The 13,827-nt window shown below is 45.2% G+C and overlaps 1 protein-coding gene across 3 annotated transcripts in view; it reads left to right on the top strand.

Moving 5' to 3' along the window:
* UBE3D (ubiquitin protein ligase E3D) overlaps positions 1-13,827 on the top strand; it is a 1,234,197-nt gene that overhangs the window by 321,198 nt on the left and 899,172 nt on the right. For all 3 annotated transcript variants that reach the window (XM_069606318.1, XM_069606319.1, XM_069606317.1), the window contains exon 5: positions 3,205-3,274. In XM_069606318.1, the coding sequence (XP_069462419.1) occupies positions 3,205-3,274 (70 nt within the window). The remainder of the gene's footprint in view (positions 1-3,204; positions 3,275-13,827) is intronic.

Raw genomic sequence — 13,827 nt, 5'->3', positions numbered from 1 at the left:
TTTCGGGTGCAGAGATCCTGCCCAAGCGGATGATCCAGGAGGGTGGTGGGGACGCTTATCTCCGCCTGGAGGCTCCGGAGTGCCGTCGACATGCCTATCTCGTGTCTGCGGCCATCTTGGATCCCGTATCCTCTGATTTGACCACATGTGTATGGTGCTCGCCTCCTTGATAAATGTCTGTGTTTATAGGGCTAAGCTATGCACACTCTTGTTATGTGGATGCAAGATCTGGGGCTACTCCAACTGCTCTCAAATCGAGGTAACCCAAAACAAAACTCTACACAACATCCACATCCACCAAAAGCAGAAGACATGCAGGTCTACCTCAAGATATCCTCCATCGAAGACATCCATAGGCACAAGTCCTGCCTCACATTGATCCAGTCCTGGATGTACAGTGCTTAACTGAAGCTCAATCCCTCCAAGACTGTATTCCTGCTGCTGACCAACAACACCGAACACCCTGACATCCACACCTGGCTCTCTGCTATGAGTCTCGAGGGCTTCACACCTCAGCTGGCCACCTGTGTCAAGTCCCTTGGGTTCAATATTGACAAAAACCTGACATTCAAACAGCATATAGCAAGGAAGATACACACGGCTTGCTTCCAACTTTCTCTCTTGCAGATAATCAATCCCTTCATCCCAGAAAACAACTTCACATCTGCTGTGCAATGCTCTTTTGGAAGGCCTTATGTCGACATCACTGGCACCTCTGAGGCGTCTCCTGCATGCTGCAGCAAGACTCATCAAAGGACTCTGCATATTCGACTACATCACCCTGACCCTCATTGATCTGCACTGCCCCCTGCTGCAAGCCTGTGTCATCTTTAAATCCTGTTTCATCGTCTACAAGGCTGTCATACTGAAGTCCCCAGGCTTCCTCTCCAGAGGCCTGTGATCTACCAGAAGTAAGGAAATGTACAGACTTGAAATCTGACGGTGCAAGAAGAAAAGATCCTGAAGAAAGGCCTTCTGTATCTACGCTGCAAGACTCCAGGACCTCCTCCCCGTCACCATCAGACTTGCCCCATTGCTTCCTACAGTTCAGATAAGGGCTCAAGACCTTACTTTTCAAGGAATGGCTCCTCTCTAACAGCTAGGTCGACACACCCTGGACTCCTCACCCTGTATGAGACTGTGATCTGCTCCCAACTGTCTCCTCCCCTGGTTGCTTGTAGATCCCTTGCTGCCAATTGGTACAAAGATCACTGGATCTTTCCAATTGGCAGCAAGGAATCTACAAAAAAACAGGGTTGGAGACAGTTGGGAGCATTTAACTGAGTCTCAGGTATGGTGAGGAGGGCAGGCCATGTGGACCTATGTGTTAGGGAGTAGGCATTCCTTGAAGAGGAAGCTCTTGAGTTCTTTCCTGAACTGTTGCCTGTTTTTAACAGGTGCTAAAAAGACGCAGATATGAATCCAATCCATTTACTGTAGCATGAAAATGACTTACTGGTGTAAATGCATTCGATTTCAGCACGCGGTCGCATTGGGGAATTGGACACATTGGATTTCTTTTGATGCCCCTACTACACCTGTGAAATGATACAAAGTCCCATGTGTGGTATTATAGGTGTAATAGCATGTATAAACATTTTACTCGAGGTTTTTACGTCTCAGATAGCACACTAGGGACTTGAAAAATGAAGCAGGTGAAATCTTTGTACTGTTTCATGGTTGCCAATGACATTTTCCCACCTTAATTAGTTAAGTTTAGTGGATTAGTCTTTTTTCTTGTGGAATCTAGTATGGTAACCTTTGTTCGTTTGAGCCATCACTATTCCATTTACTGCTGATACTGTAGAGTAAGACATTGGGATCTTGGAGCCGAATGAAATATCTGTATATTGTAGTTTGCCCTGAAGTATACTGGGATATTGTTAAAATAAGATCATAAACGAAGCCCAAAATATTTTATGAGATGGAAAAGGAAAAGTGGGTAAACCTGCGGTCAACAGTAAACATGTTGACCAAGCCCCACCAGTGCCCACTTGTCACTGGCTAAAAAGAGAAATACCTCTACAGTGCTAGCAACACACCGATCTTTTCACTGAGGTTAGATAATATTGGCAAGAGGATCCTTTGATCCACTGTATCAAATCATTTAGGGACAACAAACTCTTCCAAAAATAAATCATTTTCATTTCCATTCCCCAGCTACTACTGGGTTTTCTTGGTGTGTTAGAGGCATACATTCGTGCTTGCTGGCAGAGGCATATTATGGAACAAACTCATTGTAAATGCGAACATTGTAGGGGGGAACTGACAGGTGAAATAGAGACACAATGTTTAAGTGTGCATGAAGGGAGGTTTGCTATTTCCAGACTGCTGCTACACCGAGGGAGTCTAACGGGACACATCCTTTGCAAGAAGTCACGTATGTCCTGCTTGTGAATATAAATGATTCTCTTGGTTTGTTTTTACATCAAATAGCGGTTGAAAAGCCTCACCCATTGTTGCATATGTTTAAACATTGCAGCACGTTGTTGAAACATCTCTCGGTTTAAACTTGACTTCATTCTATGCAGTTACTACCCGAACAGCTCACGTGTGGTCGGGTTGCTCATGCACCTGTTAACAGATAGGATTTATGAAAAATATTCTTATTTGTGTTAAAAGGTGCACCTTCCCACCTGTCTCGTGCAATTAAAATAATTGCTCCATTTCCACTGTCAAAAATCAGTCCATGCTCTATTCCACTGCCATAAAGTAGCCCTTGTAAGCTGTCTGCTGTTGCCTACCGGATCTGAGATGATTGCTGCACTGAATGAATGTAGTGTGGAATGAATTCGGATTCGCCTCTGCAACTGCTCTACCACGTGCAATAATCACGATGACTTGTTTCTAACTTTGACTGGGGTGCATTGCCGTGCCATTAGTGGCTGCGGCAGTTCTTGATATTCTGGGCAGAAAGAAACCTGTACATAGTTATCTATTTTTACCCTCTTTCCTGCCAGAATGGGTCAGTTCTAGGACAAAGCAATATTAAGCACCCGGTGTGGGTGCCGCAGTTGCCAATTGGGTCGCAGACTGTCTGTAGGGTGGTCTTAGTAGCAGCACATTTAACAGATGTTCCTTTCTGCCATTGTTCTGTAAAAAGAGCAGGATGAGGTCTGCAGTACTCCTCAGACCCTAACATTGAATAATGTATTTTTAAAGGTTTAAAAAGAAATGTAAAAAATCTCCTTGTCTCTCCTCCAGAAATCAGAGGCCAATCCCAGAATCATTTGTAAGCGCTGCAAGGCCATGCTTGGAGAAAGAGTATACCCTGGTAAGTATCAGCAAAACAAATCTGCAATGTATGTCCTAGCACAAAAGACTCCGGGCCTGTGCTCCTTTGAATAAGTATTTTCCCATTGCAAATAGGCAGCAGTATGGGGAAACATCCTTGCCCCCCAGAAAAAAAGACTTTTTTTTTTAAAGTTTCTGTTTTCGTTTTCATGTCATATCTAAAGTAAAAAAACAATTCAGAATTCCAGAAAGGAAGAACAACACAGCCCTCCCACCTTCTAAGTTGTTTTACTATACAAAGTATACTTAACTCTACCTAGTGTGACTAAGTTTCATGTTTGGGGTAGCAGTTGAGGCTCACTTGTGCCTGTGGGCCAGGTACCACCACCCGCTGCCTGCATAGGGCCCTGAGAAGGTGGATGCAGGGTCCCCCAGGGTGCCAAGCCCATTTCTAGCCTGTATTGTTCAGTCCTCTGTCCTGACCCTTCCCCTTTGTCCCATCAACTACTATTTTCATTTAATTTAATTTCGTCATTTTTATTGCCGCTTTCACCATGGGTATGGTCCCAACGTGCTGTAGGTTGAGCGCCCTCAGGCGACCGAGGTCCAAAGTATGGGGAATTGGGCGGTGCTATTATGCATGTGTGAATTATGGCCATTAAAGGTTGAAAGAGGATGTTTGCAGGAGTGTAACCACGCTTTCGGCTAATTCCATAAACGCGGGTGCGAGAGGAAAAATGCAATGGTTCTATTCAGAGGAATGCCTGAAATCGATTCTAAACAACTGGGTGGATGAATTAAGAATGAATCCAGCTATCCTAAAGTGGCTACATTCTAACCCAAATGACCATAGAGGCTGCATGCTGCCATAACCTGTATTCCATGTAATAGACACATTCTACAATCGACTATGATCAATAAATTGGCTACCCTCATAGAATCGACTAGGTACAGCCACCCTGGTCAGCTCCACAACCATTGAAGTTCTATATGGAGGCTGTCCACCCTTACAAGTAAAATAAATATTTAAAACCCCAGCTTCACAAAACCACATTCCACATGAAAGTCTGATGGAATTGCTGTGCCTCTTTTAAAAACGAAGGTTTGAAATGCTGCAAACTTGCTCTTGAAACCCCTTATGAAACTGTTTGTCATCTCCATCAGTCTAAAGAAAGCCAAGATAGCACAGCCAGACACAAGAGGCAGTTAGCAACCATGGGGTAGTGACGTTTCGAAACAACAAATATTCAACAACAGGGATGAACATCATTTAATTTCCTGAAGAAGACCACAAACCTGCAGGGAATGTGTTTGCGGACGGAAGGAGTGGTGGGACAGTCAAACAGATGTCTCAGAGGAGGAGACCAGCGTCCGTGAATAATGGAACATTGTGAGATTCAATATGGTGGAAACCCTTTTCAGGGTTCTGTTTGGAAAGCTGCACCAAAGAGCGTGAAACAAGTCAAAACTACTGTGAAGGACGTTTTAAAATTTAATAACTAAGCCCACTGCTCAGTGGCTACAGCACCACAGCTGAGTGTGGTTCAGAGTTTGAAGCTGTGGGAAACAAGTGCACGTTATTACTTAAGTTGCCTCCATTCGTTGCTGGGTGTCGTTCATAAGAGGGGGGCAGCAGTAGTAGTACAAGAATGGTAGGAGAAGAGAGCAAGCAGGAGGTGGAGGGGCAGAGAGGGGAGGTGGGAGGGGAAAAGTGCAAAGAATGAGAGGAGAGCAGAAACAACTGGAGAGGGGAGTAGAGAGCCGAGAAGGTGGAAAGGTGAGAGGATAGTGGAGAAAGTCTGAGAGGAGAGGAGAAAGTGTAGGAGGTGCAAAGCTGAGATGATGGAAAGATCTGAAAATGGCAGTAAAAAGCAGAGGAGGTGAACATTTGAAAAGAAAGGAGAAAGAGCCTGAGCGAGGACAGAAGGCAGAGCAGGTGGAGAATTAATAGGAGAGTGGAAAGGCCTAAGGAGCCACAAGTGGAAAGAGAAGGGACAAATAAGTGAATGAGGCAGTCAGTGGAGAGATTTGAGGAGGAAAGAGAAATAGAGGGGAGTGAGAAAAAAAGCGGAGCAAGGAGAAGGAAGGAAGGAAGGAAGGAAGGTAGGGAGGGAGGGGGGGGTGAGAGAGAGAGAGAGAGAGAGAAAAGAAAGCAAAGAAGGGTGAACGATTAGAAACACCCAAAGAAAAATTGATTGGGGCAATTGGGACAGGAAAAGTAAAGTGGAAGGAGGAGACCAGGAAGACTGGCCGAGTCACGAGATGCCTTGAAGATGGAAAAGACGTGAAGGGAAGTGTGAAAGAACAAGAGCTAAAAGATTAGGTGGAGAGGTCACGATTATTGCAGGCGTGAAGGTAAAACAGAGGAGACAGAAGATAGAGTAGACTAGTCCTGCAAGTTGAGAAGGGATACAAAGGTGTTCAGGGGAAAGGGCACTTGACCACCCAGTGCTGGCAGCGACTATGGCAGAGTGGTTAACCAGCATTCTGAGGCTGACACCAGAAGCTCTGTGGGCTGATTCAGATCTGGCAAAGACTGACACAAGTGCACCTTCTGAAGCAAGCCCATGCCCTCCCATCCCCAAAACTGTCAGGCAAAATGGGACCACCTAGAAACAGAAAGAAGTGTGGAGGACTCTTGAAACCCCTGTAAGGGTGTCCCTCATTATGCTCACACCAGAATAAAAAACACCCCTCTATGGAAATAAGGCCAAATGTCTATCTTGTAAGGATAACAAGTTTAACCTCACAAAAATGAGGATGGTAGCAAAGGATTCTGCTATCTGAACGGTCTTCTCCCTCACCCTTTCCTTTCTCCTGCCACAGTGGTCCCAGGCAGGAGTTTATTATATAGTCCGGTCTTGCTGTAGTCGCGTCACTGGATATGGGCTATGTCTTCATCCCAATCCATCCTTCTTCCATCCAAGGGATGCCTTCCTTTCTTCATTGTCAGTGGTTTTGTCATCCCATGCTGCTCTACATTTTGCTACATTACATAGAAACACACTGCAGCTCTACAGACTTACAAACCTTGAGGTCTAGCCCCAGGAAAACCTAAACATTTATAAACAATTTTCATTCATTCTATCCATATTTCACTCACCCTTAATGGTCATAATATGTCCCATTTCTGCATTTTGTGCACCAACCATGTAAATCCCATTTTAGCCTTCTTGGACTATTGACGGACAGTAGGCAGCTGGTTGAGTCACTGTGTGCTCTGCCAGTGCTAGCGAATACTGCCGAAGCCTGTAATATCTTTTTAGCACAAGCCACATTCTTCCTGGAAGGGAGGGAGTGGGAGTTTGAATATAGCGTACTAAGATTTTTACAATGCATAGATCTGACATTTACAAATGTATTCAGCTAATAGTTAGTTGTACCATATATTTAAACAATAACTGCCTTCTTCAGTGTCTGCCCATGTCCTTCTCCAGTGCCCCCCTCCCCATTAGTCCATTATAGCACTTAAAAGAAGTCTTGCCTAATTCTAAAGCGCTTGAGGGTGTAGGAGGACCCTGGTTCCTTCCCAACATTCCCTCCTTTGTTACTTCTACATATCAGTTTGAGTTTCGCTGTTTATTGTATGGAATGGTGTTTTAGATACCCCAATTGATACCATCCTCTTTGCACTATTTGGAGCTATATTGACACAACATCGGAGACCCAATTGGCATGTGCAGAAGAGGACCAAGAAGAATACGATAACAGGACCAGTAGTTTTACCGCTGCGCCCAGCCATGACGGGTCCCAATCAAAGGCAAGCAATAGCCAATCAGTGTTCTGAACTCTACCTTCTTTCTTCATTTAGATTATGCACCGCTCGATGACGTTGGATAGTGACCCATTCTCAGCATCTTCCGGGGGTGCAAAAGTGCAGCAGCTGCTTCCCAACTTTTTACACACTCCTCCTTCTATGGCTGTTAACAGATCCAGCATGTAGCGGTTTTGCATCATCATGAACGTCAATTCGCAGAGCTCTACTTTGATGGCGTTGAACCCATTCTATGTGTCATTGGCCAGCTGGACTAGCTTTCATCGGATGATCTGAACCCACTTGGCGTTAGCAGCTGCTTGTACCCCAGGAGCCAAAAAAGAATAAAAGAAAGACTCTGCTGAGCTAAAAAGTCAATACTTATCGGATATTCCTCTGAGCAGTGCGGAAGAGTCTTTCGAGACATAGCGTGATCTCTTCTTTCTTCCCAGCTGTTGAAATCGTACTTAATCTGGCAGCATACCAAATTCTTGTGTGATCTGCAAGTTTCTTACTGATTCTTTAGGTGCTGGAGTAGTTGTTGGCACCTTGACAGGCATTTCTTTCCCCTTCAGATGTTCTTCCGGGATTTCTAGTAGTACTGAGTGCAGGGTGGCCAGTGAACACTTGCCCCTCCAGGATAGTGGGAGGTGCAAGTAGGTTTGCCGGCGACAAACCCAGTAGTAATCCATCACTGCTGCCGTACCTTTTGTCATATCAGGGATCACAAGAGTTTGGTTGCACTGTGTGTTTGCGCCAACAGGAACTGATCCTTCATTGCTAAAACAAAGTTCATAGTCTATGTCTCTATGTATTTGCACTGGCTTCTCCATTGTTGCAATCCATGTCAGCCATGTGATGTATTCGGACCATATTTGCGCACACAATGGGCCCGATTCACCAAACGTTTTCCTGTGCGATTGCACCATTATAAAACGCTTCTGTGAATCAGGCCCATAGTCTCTAATTGGGCTATTGTTTCTTTGCTGTACTCGATCAGTCCATCTGCAGGGCATGTCACTGTGGTGCCCTGCCATTTGTCGTTGACATGTGAGTGACCTCCCAAGGAAAAATATGGTGCTTGTAGACCCCTGCTGTATTTCATACTGCCATTGCATAGCGCTGGGTCTAAATCAATGCTCCTCAACTGCACGCTGTGTGCCTCCTACATAGTGCAAGATGTACCAGGCAATGTGCCTCTGTAATTGGGACTGGATGTACAACTAAAACCTTAGGAGCCCTTAATGCGTGCAGGATAAGTGCACACATGTAACAGCTTTCATTTATCACATTCCTTCCTGCAGTACGCATATCGGATTACCAGCTATTCGATGATTCTGAGTACTGAATGTCAGAAATGGTGTCAAAGCCCAACCCCTTATATAAATCATACGTCATTCGTACTTCCCATTTTATTCGTCTAAGAAAACCTTTAGGGGTGGCCGGCAAAAAGTGAGACATTGTTTAATTCTTGACATATTCATACTAGAATTATGTAACTGCATATTCATACTAGCATTATTTAACTGTGAACCCCCCTTTATACGGCCACCCCATATAACAGACGGACCTTCATACACTCCAACAACCACGACCAGTGTCATACATTATGTTTTTTTGGTATTATATTGTTTTGTATCGTTCCTAGAACAAATGACATTCATTTTAACCTTATCCCTACATAACAGTGTGGTTTGAACGGTAGTCAGTCAAAATCTCGAAAACAAAATATCGAATACAAAAAGACCGAAAAAAAATCGAATTTTTTATTTATTTATTTATATATGTTTTTGGGGTCAGGTAAGTAAAAAAAAGGGGTAAAATAAAAAAAAAATGAAAAAAAGGGGGGTTGGGGGGGGGGAACCCCCCATTTAAAAAAAAAAACACATTGAAAAAAAAATTCGATATTTTATTTTTCGGCCTTTTGTATTCGAGATTTTGGTTTTCGAGATTTTTGAATTCGATATTATCACTATGAACCGGTTTGAACACGTCGGTCAGGCATCCTTGTTTATCCCTAGAGAGGAGAAAAAAGGTTATCAAGAAAGGGAGAGATGGAAAAGGGAGAAGGAGAGAAAGGGAAAAAGAGAGAGAGAGAGAGGCGGGGAGAGAGAAAGAGGGAGGGGGAGGGACAGAGGGAGAGACCCTTTTCCCACTAGGGCCAACCAGGTTCTGGACCTTCAAAATGTGAAAAATTAAAAAAGAAAAATCAGGGGTGTGCCATGAATCCTTTACTAAAGTCTTCTTCCTCAATTATGTTTTTATTCTATCAATTGAACTTTGCATGCTCTCAAGGCCTTGATGAGAGCAACATGTTCCGCTGCCTGAGCTGAATAGTGCATACGTAATCTTTTCATGATCGGAACCTCATGCCCCCCCCTTTACTGTGCACCACTGCTGCCCCTGTATGCCTCCGTCCCGTCTCAGAGTGGGAAAATAAATAATACTCCTGTGTATAATCCGCAGTTGCTAAAACGGGGGCCGTGCAAATAGCTTCTTTTAAGTCCTCAAATGTTTATTCATTTCTTCAGTCAATTCCAATTTACAATTTTTTGTCTTTCGTCCTTCTCTGAACTTTGTAACAGCGGACTTGTGTAGACTGCGTAGTCTAGGATCCATGCCGGACAATAATTACATAAGCCCAAAAACTGCTGCATGTCCTTGACAGTACTGGGCCTAGAGGTGGCGCCGCCCTCTCTTTTCCTGTTTGCAGAAATAAGTTGCCCCAAGTATAGTACCACCTCTTGGTAGTATTATAGCTTCTTTTTATCTGCCCTGTACCCTTTGTGAGCCAGCAAATGCAATAGAATCCCTCCTGCACTGATGTTCATTTTCACTACATACCAGCAGATCATCCACATACTGGATGATTGTGCTAGGCACCTGAATATTTCCCAGGTCGGCATGCAGTACTCTATTGAAAATACTTGGACTTACACAGTACCCTTGAGACAATCATGTGTGCTCAAAGCAGCATTGACCATACGTAAATACAATGAGATGCCATGAATCAGGGTGAAATGGGATTGAGAACAACGCATTCTTTAGATCCACCACTGCGAAGTACATTGCTGTCTTGGGAATGCTGCATAGGATTGTCGCCGGATTTGGAACTACCAGAAACTCCTTCTGTACCACGTCATTAAGAGGATGTAAATCCTGGATCATCCTCCAACTACTCCCTCTTGGTTTCTTGACTGGGTATATGGCCGCATTACACGGGGATGTGGATGGCACAATGATCCCTTGCTCTAATAGAGCCTGAATAGTGCCTTTTATCCCTTCCTTTATTTCCCTTGACAACGGGGACTGTTGCACCCTCGGGAGTACTGCTCCTGACGTCAATGTAATCTGTACTGGGGTCACATCTCTCAGTAACCCAACATCATGTGGATTAACAGTCCATAATTGTGCTGGCACATATCGCATGTCCTCCTCAAAAAATAAAGACGGGGCCACCACTGCCATCAGGGGGCACTGTACCTTCCTATACTGCACCATATCAACACAGGGGATGCCGATTTCCAAAATTAATTCCCCATTTTGCTCACTGTTCACAAATAACTCCTCATCAGTCCTATCCTTCAATTGTACTGTCGGGTCTACACATAGTACTGTGCGCCACTCGCACCCATCCTGGTCTGTTCCAATCAGGACTACTCTTTGGTCTGACACTAATAGTCCTTGCAAATCTAATGACTATATTGTCCCTGTCATGATGCCTACCCCCGGGGATCCAGATCAAGTCCAGCAACCCCGGAAGCAGGCATCAAGTTATTCCAAGCAAGCCCAACAACCCCTGCTAGGGGCTATTTGGGTGCAGTCCTGGCGTCTATGGCGCCAGGCTCATATGGAGAGTCAGTCCTGGCGCCATAGGCGCCAGGCTCATAGATTAAAATTTACCTGATGCAGACCATGCTGCAAACTTACCTGATGCAGACCATGCTGCAAGAGCTCCAAGCCAAAAGAGCCTTGGAAGGGACTACTTTACCTAGGGACTATTATTTTACTCGGGTGGGGTCAGGGAGGAATACTTACCTGGGACTACTTTGGAGGCTATTTAAACCACGCCCGAAGAGCAGCACATGCTTCGCGTTATTCTGCATCCAGCAGCGTAACGCTCACCGTGCCTGCAAGTCTGCATCCAGTCGTCTGCCACGCCCGCCTCGAGTCTGGTGCTCCTGGAAAAAGGGAGAAAGAAGAAGAAAAGTTTAGAACAAGAGCAATACCTTTTGATCCTTACCTGAATTCCCGATCCACCGCGCCTTCGAGCTGGAAGAAAGAAGTTATTTTATGCGAGTCGCCTCGCTTGCTGCAGCGCCGCGCTGAACTCACCGGCCTTCGCAGCATCGTCATAATCCACCGCATCCTTCTGCATGTTCCCGCCGCACTCCGGCACCTAAGGGGAACACAAGAACAGCAAGGTGAGCCAAGGGAATAAACAGAGGCAATATTAGTTACCCCCCATAGACTTACCTGATTTTACCGCCGGGGGTACTATTCCTGTTCACGGGTCGGCGCATCCTCCACCACATCTTCGCCATATTCTGGCCCCTAACAGGAACAAAAGGACAACAAGTTGAAACAAAGGGACAAACAAGGGGAATCCTTCTCACCACAATAGACTTACCTAATTTTACCGCCAGAGGCATTATTCCCCGAGACTTCATAATTCCTTTCTGCACCCGAATAAGGGAGAAAGCAACAGGTTACATACTGACATTATTTTATCGAACTGTGTTGGATAATACAAATCCTTATCTGAATGTTACCCGTTACCACGAGGAACTCTTTGCTAGGGTCAACTGCAACCTGCAAGTAATCAGGACAAGAGTGAAAGTCAGACATTTGAACTCTTAGGAACTATATACTTAAGGCGTCTCACCGGAAATCTCAGAGTCAATATTGTTCTGGAACTCACCAATTCCTTCGAACCAGTGAAGCAACTGGTTATCTACGCACCACTGTGCTCAATGCAGGATGGAGAGCTCATCTTTCCAAACCATCAGGTGAGACTATAAGAGGGGACATTAAAGGTGATCAGTGGGGAGAACAACGGGGGTGGGGGTTAACACTCAACTCCACGGGTGGTTAATTCCCTTTCTCCATTTGCAGAATAATACTCATACGGGCCAAGCAAACGAAGCTAGGTGGGCCAGTCCAGTCTGTCATCTCGGCTCTACGCGTCACATTGGTGGAGACCGCAGCTGTCTAGTTCAGATCGACGCCCGTGTGGGAGCTAGGTGAGCGTAACAGTCTCTGCCACCATCTCGGATTGCACCAGGGGTTGGGAAATAAAATCTGTGGGCACTCACCAACATTTTGTCACAATTTGAAGCACTCCTTTGCTATTAGCTTGATACCCTAGACTAATATGTCCGGGACAACAGAAATTCCACGACTACTCACTCCCTCGCCGTTGCATTGATTATTACCATTGCTCAACACACATCCCTGGAGTGGAACACACTACACCCTGATCTGTGAATGATATAGTTACATTTAGTTTACTGAGCAGATCCTTACCCAACAAGTTAACAGGGGAACTCTGTGAATAAAACAAGGGGCTCGTACTACCTTCCTTCCCACTTTTATATCCAGCTCTTCAGTGTATGGAACCGTAGAAATAGCCCCAAAGAATCCCTGGGTGTCAAGACTTTTACCTGATAATGGAAAGTTCCCCTCCATTATGTATGATTTAGTTGCACCTGAACCTACCATAAATATAAATTGATTGTTTCCTATTTCCGCCTCCACCAAGGGCTCCTCTTCAGGGTGTGCGGTTGTTAATAGGATTGGTCACGCGAGTGCTCTCTGTGGGCTGTCCTAATCAGAATATGCATTTGTCCCGGGGAATGAAAAAGGGATGCCCCCTGCCATTGTAACTCCTTGGAACGGGGTGCCTGTTCCCCCTGCCATCCTGTTGAACGGTGTTCCCTCACCCTGCTGTGGTTGTTGCCCATGTTGCCCTTGCCTGTCATCTTCATAAGGGAACTGATGTTCACCCCCTCGCCCAAATTGCTGGTCTCCCATTCCTTGGGTCCCTTGCAATCACTGCCCTGGAGGTGATGGCCCATAATGAAATCCCATCCCAGGCCTGTTCCTGCATTCCCTTGCGAAATGCACCCATCTCCCACAATAACAGCACTGTGATGTTCATATCACAAATAATAGGTATTGTAGACAAAGCAAGGGGGGGGATGTCCTGTCCCTGGCCAGAGTAGGGCTCCCATAACAGAAACATACTAGAAAAAATGTCCATCTTTTTAGCAGCAAAATATAAGGGGAAATAATTCTAAAAAAGGAAAGAGATTCTAGATCTCTGGCGATTATTCGAGGATGTGGAAGATCAGGAAGATGAAAAAGAGATCTAATATAAGGGGATATACCCCGTAACACCTAATCCTGCAGTAGGATATACAAATCCAGTATATAAGCCTCCAGTGGTAGAGAGAGTGTCACCAACAGGATGATCAGGATTAGCAGCTGGGGGGCAGGGCTCAAGAGCTTTTGCATCTCCGTATAACTCATCCACAAGCGCTGACATGCCCGTAGCATCAGTGTACTCGGGGATGGGGGGGGGGATTCACAAGCAGATATAAACACTGAGTTAAGACCAGTTCTAGTGATAGTCCTTTCATGCTCAGCTAATGATGCTGCAATTGAGACTTACACGTCGTGGTGCGGCTGCCCTTTTGCGATTCAGGTAACCAGGTTGTGAAGCACCATCTCTCTTGAGGTCAGATTAGTGATGGATCACCTTCGATCTTCACAGAAACAGAATTCCTTTCTCTTTCCCCATTCATTTCATTAGTCCATCAGTTGTGGGTCTCCTTCCT

The sequence above is a fragment of the Ambystoma mexicanum genome, chromosome 4p (assembly GCF_040938575.1).
Source record: "Ambystoma mexicanum isolate Mex_15411 chromosome 4p, UKY_AmexF1_1, whole genome shotgun sequence".
NCBI lineage: Eukaryota > Metazoa > Chordata > Amphibia > Caudata > Ambystomatidae > Ambystoma > Ambystoma mexicanum.
This window is presented reverse-complemented; position numbering and strand designations above follow the sequence as displayed.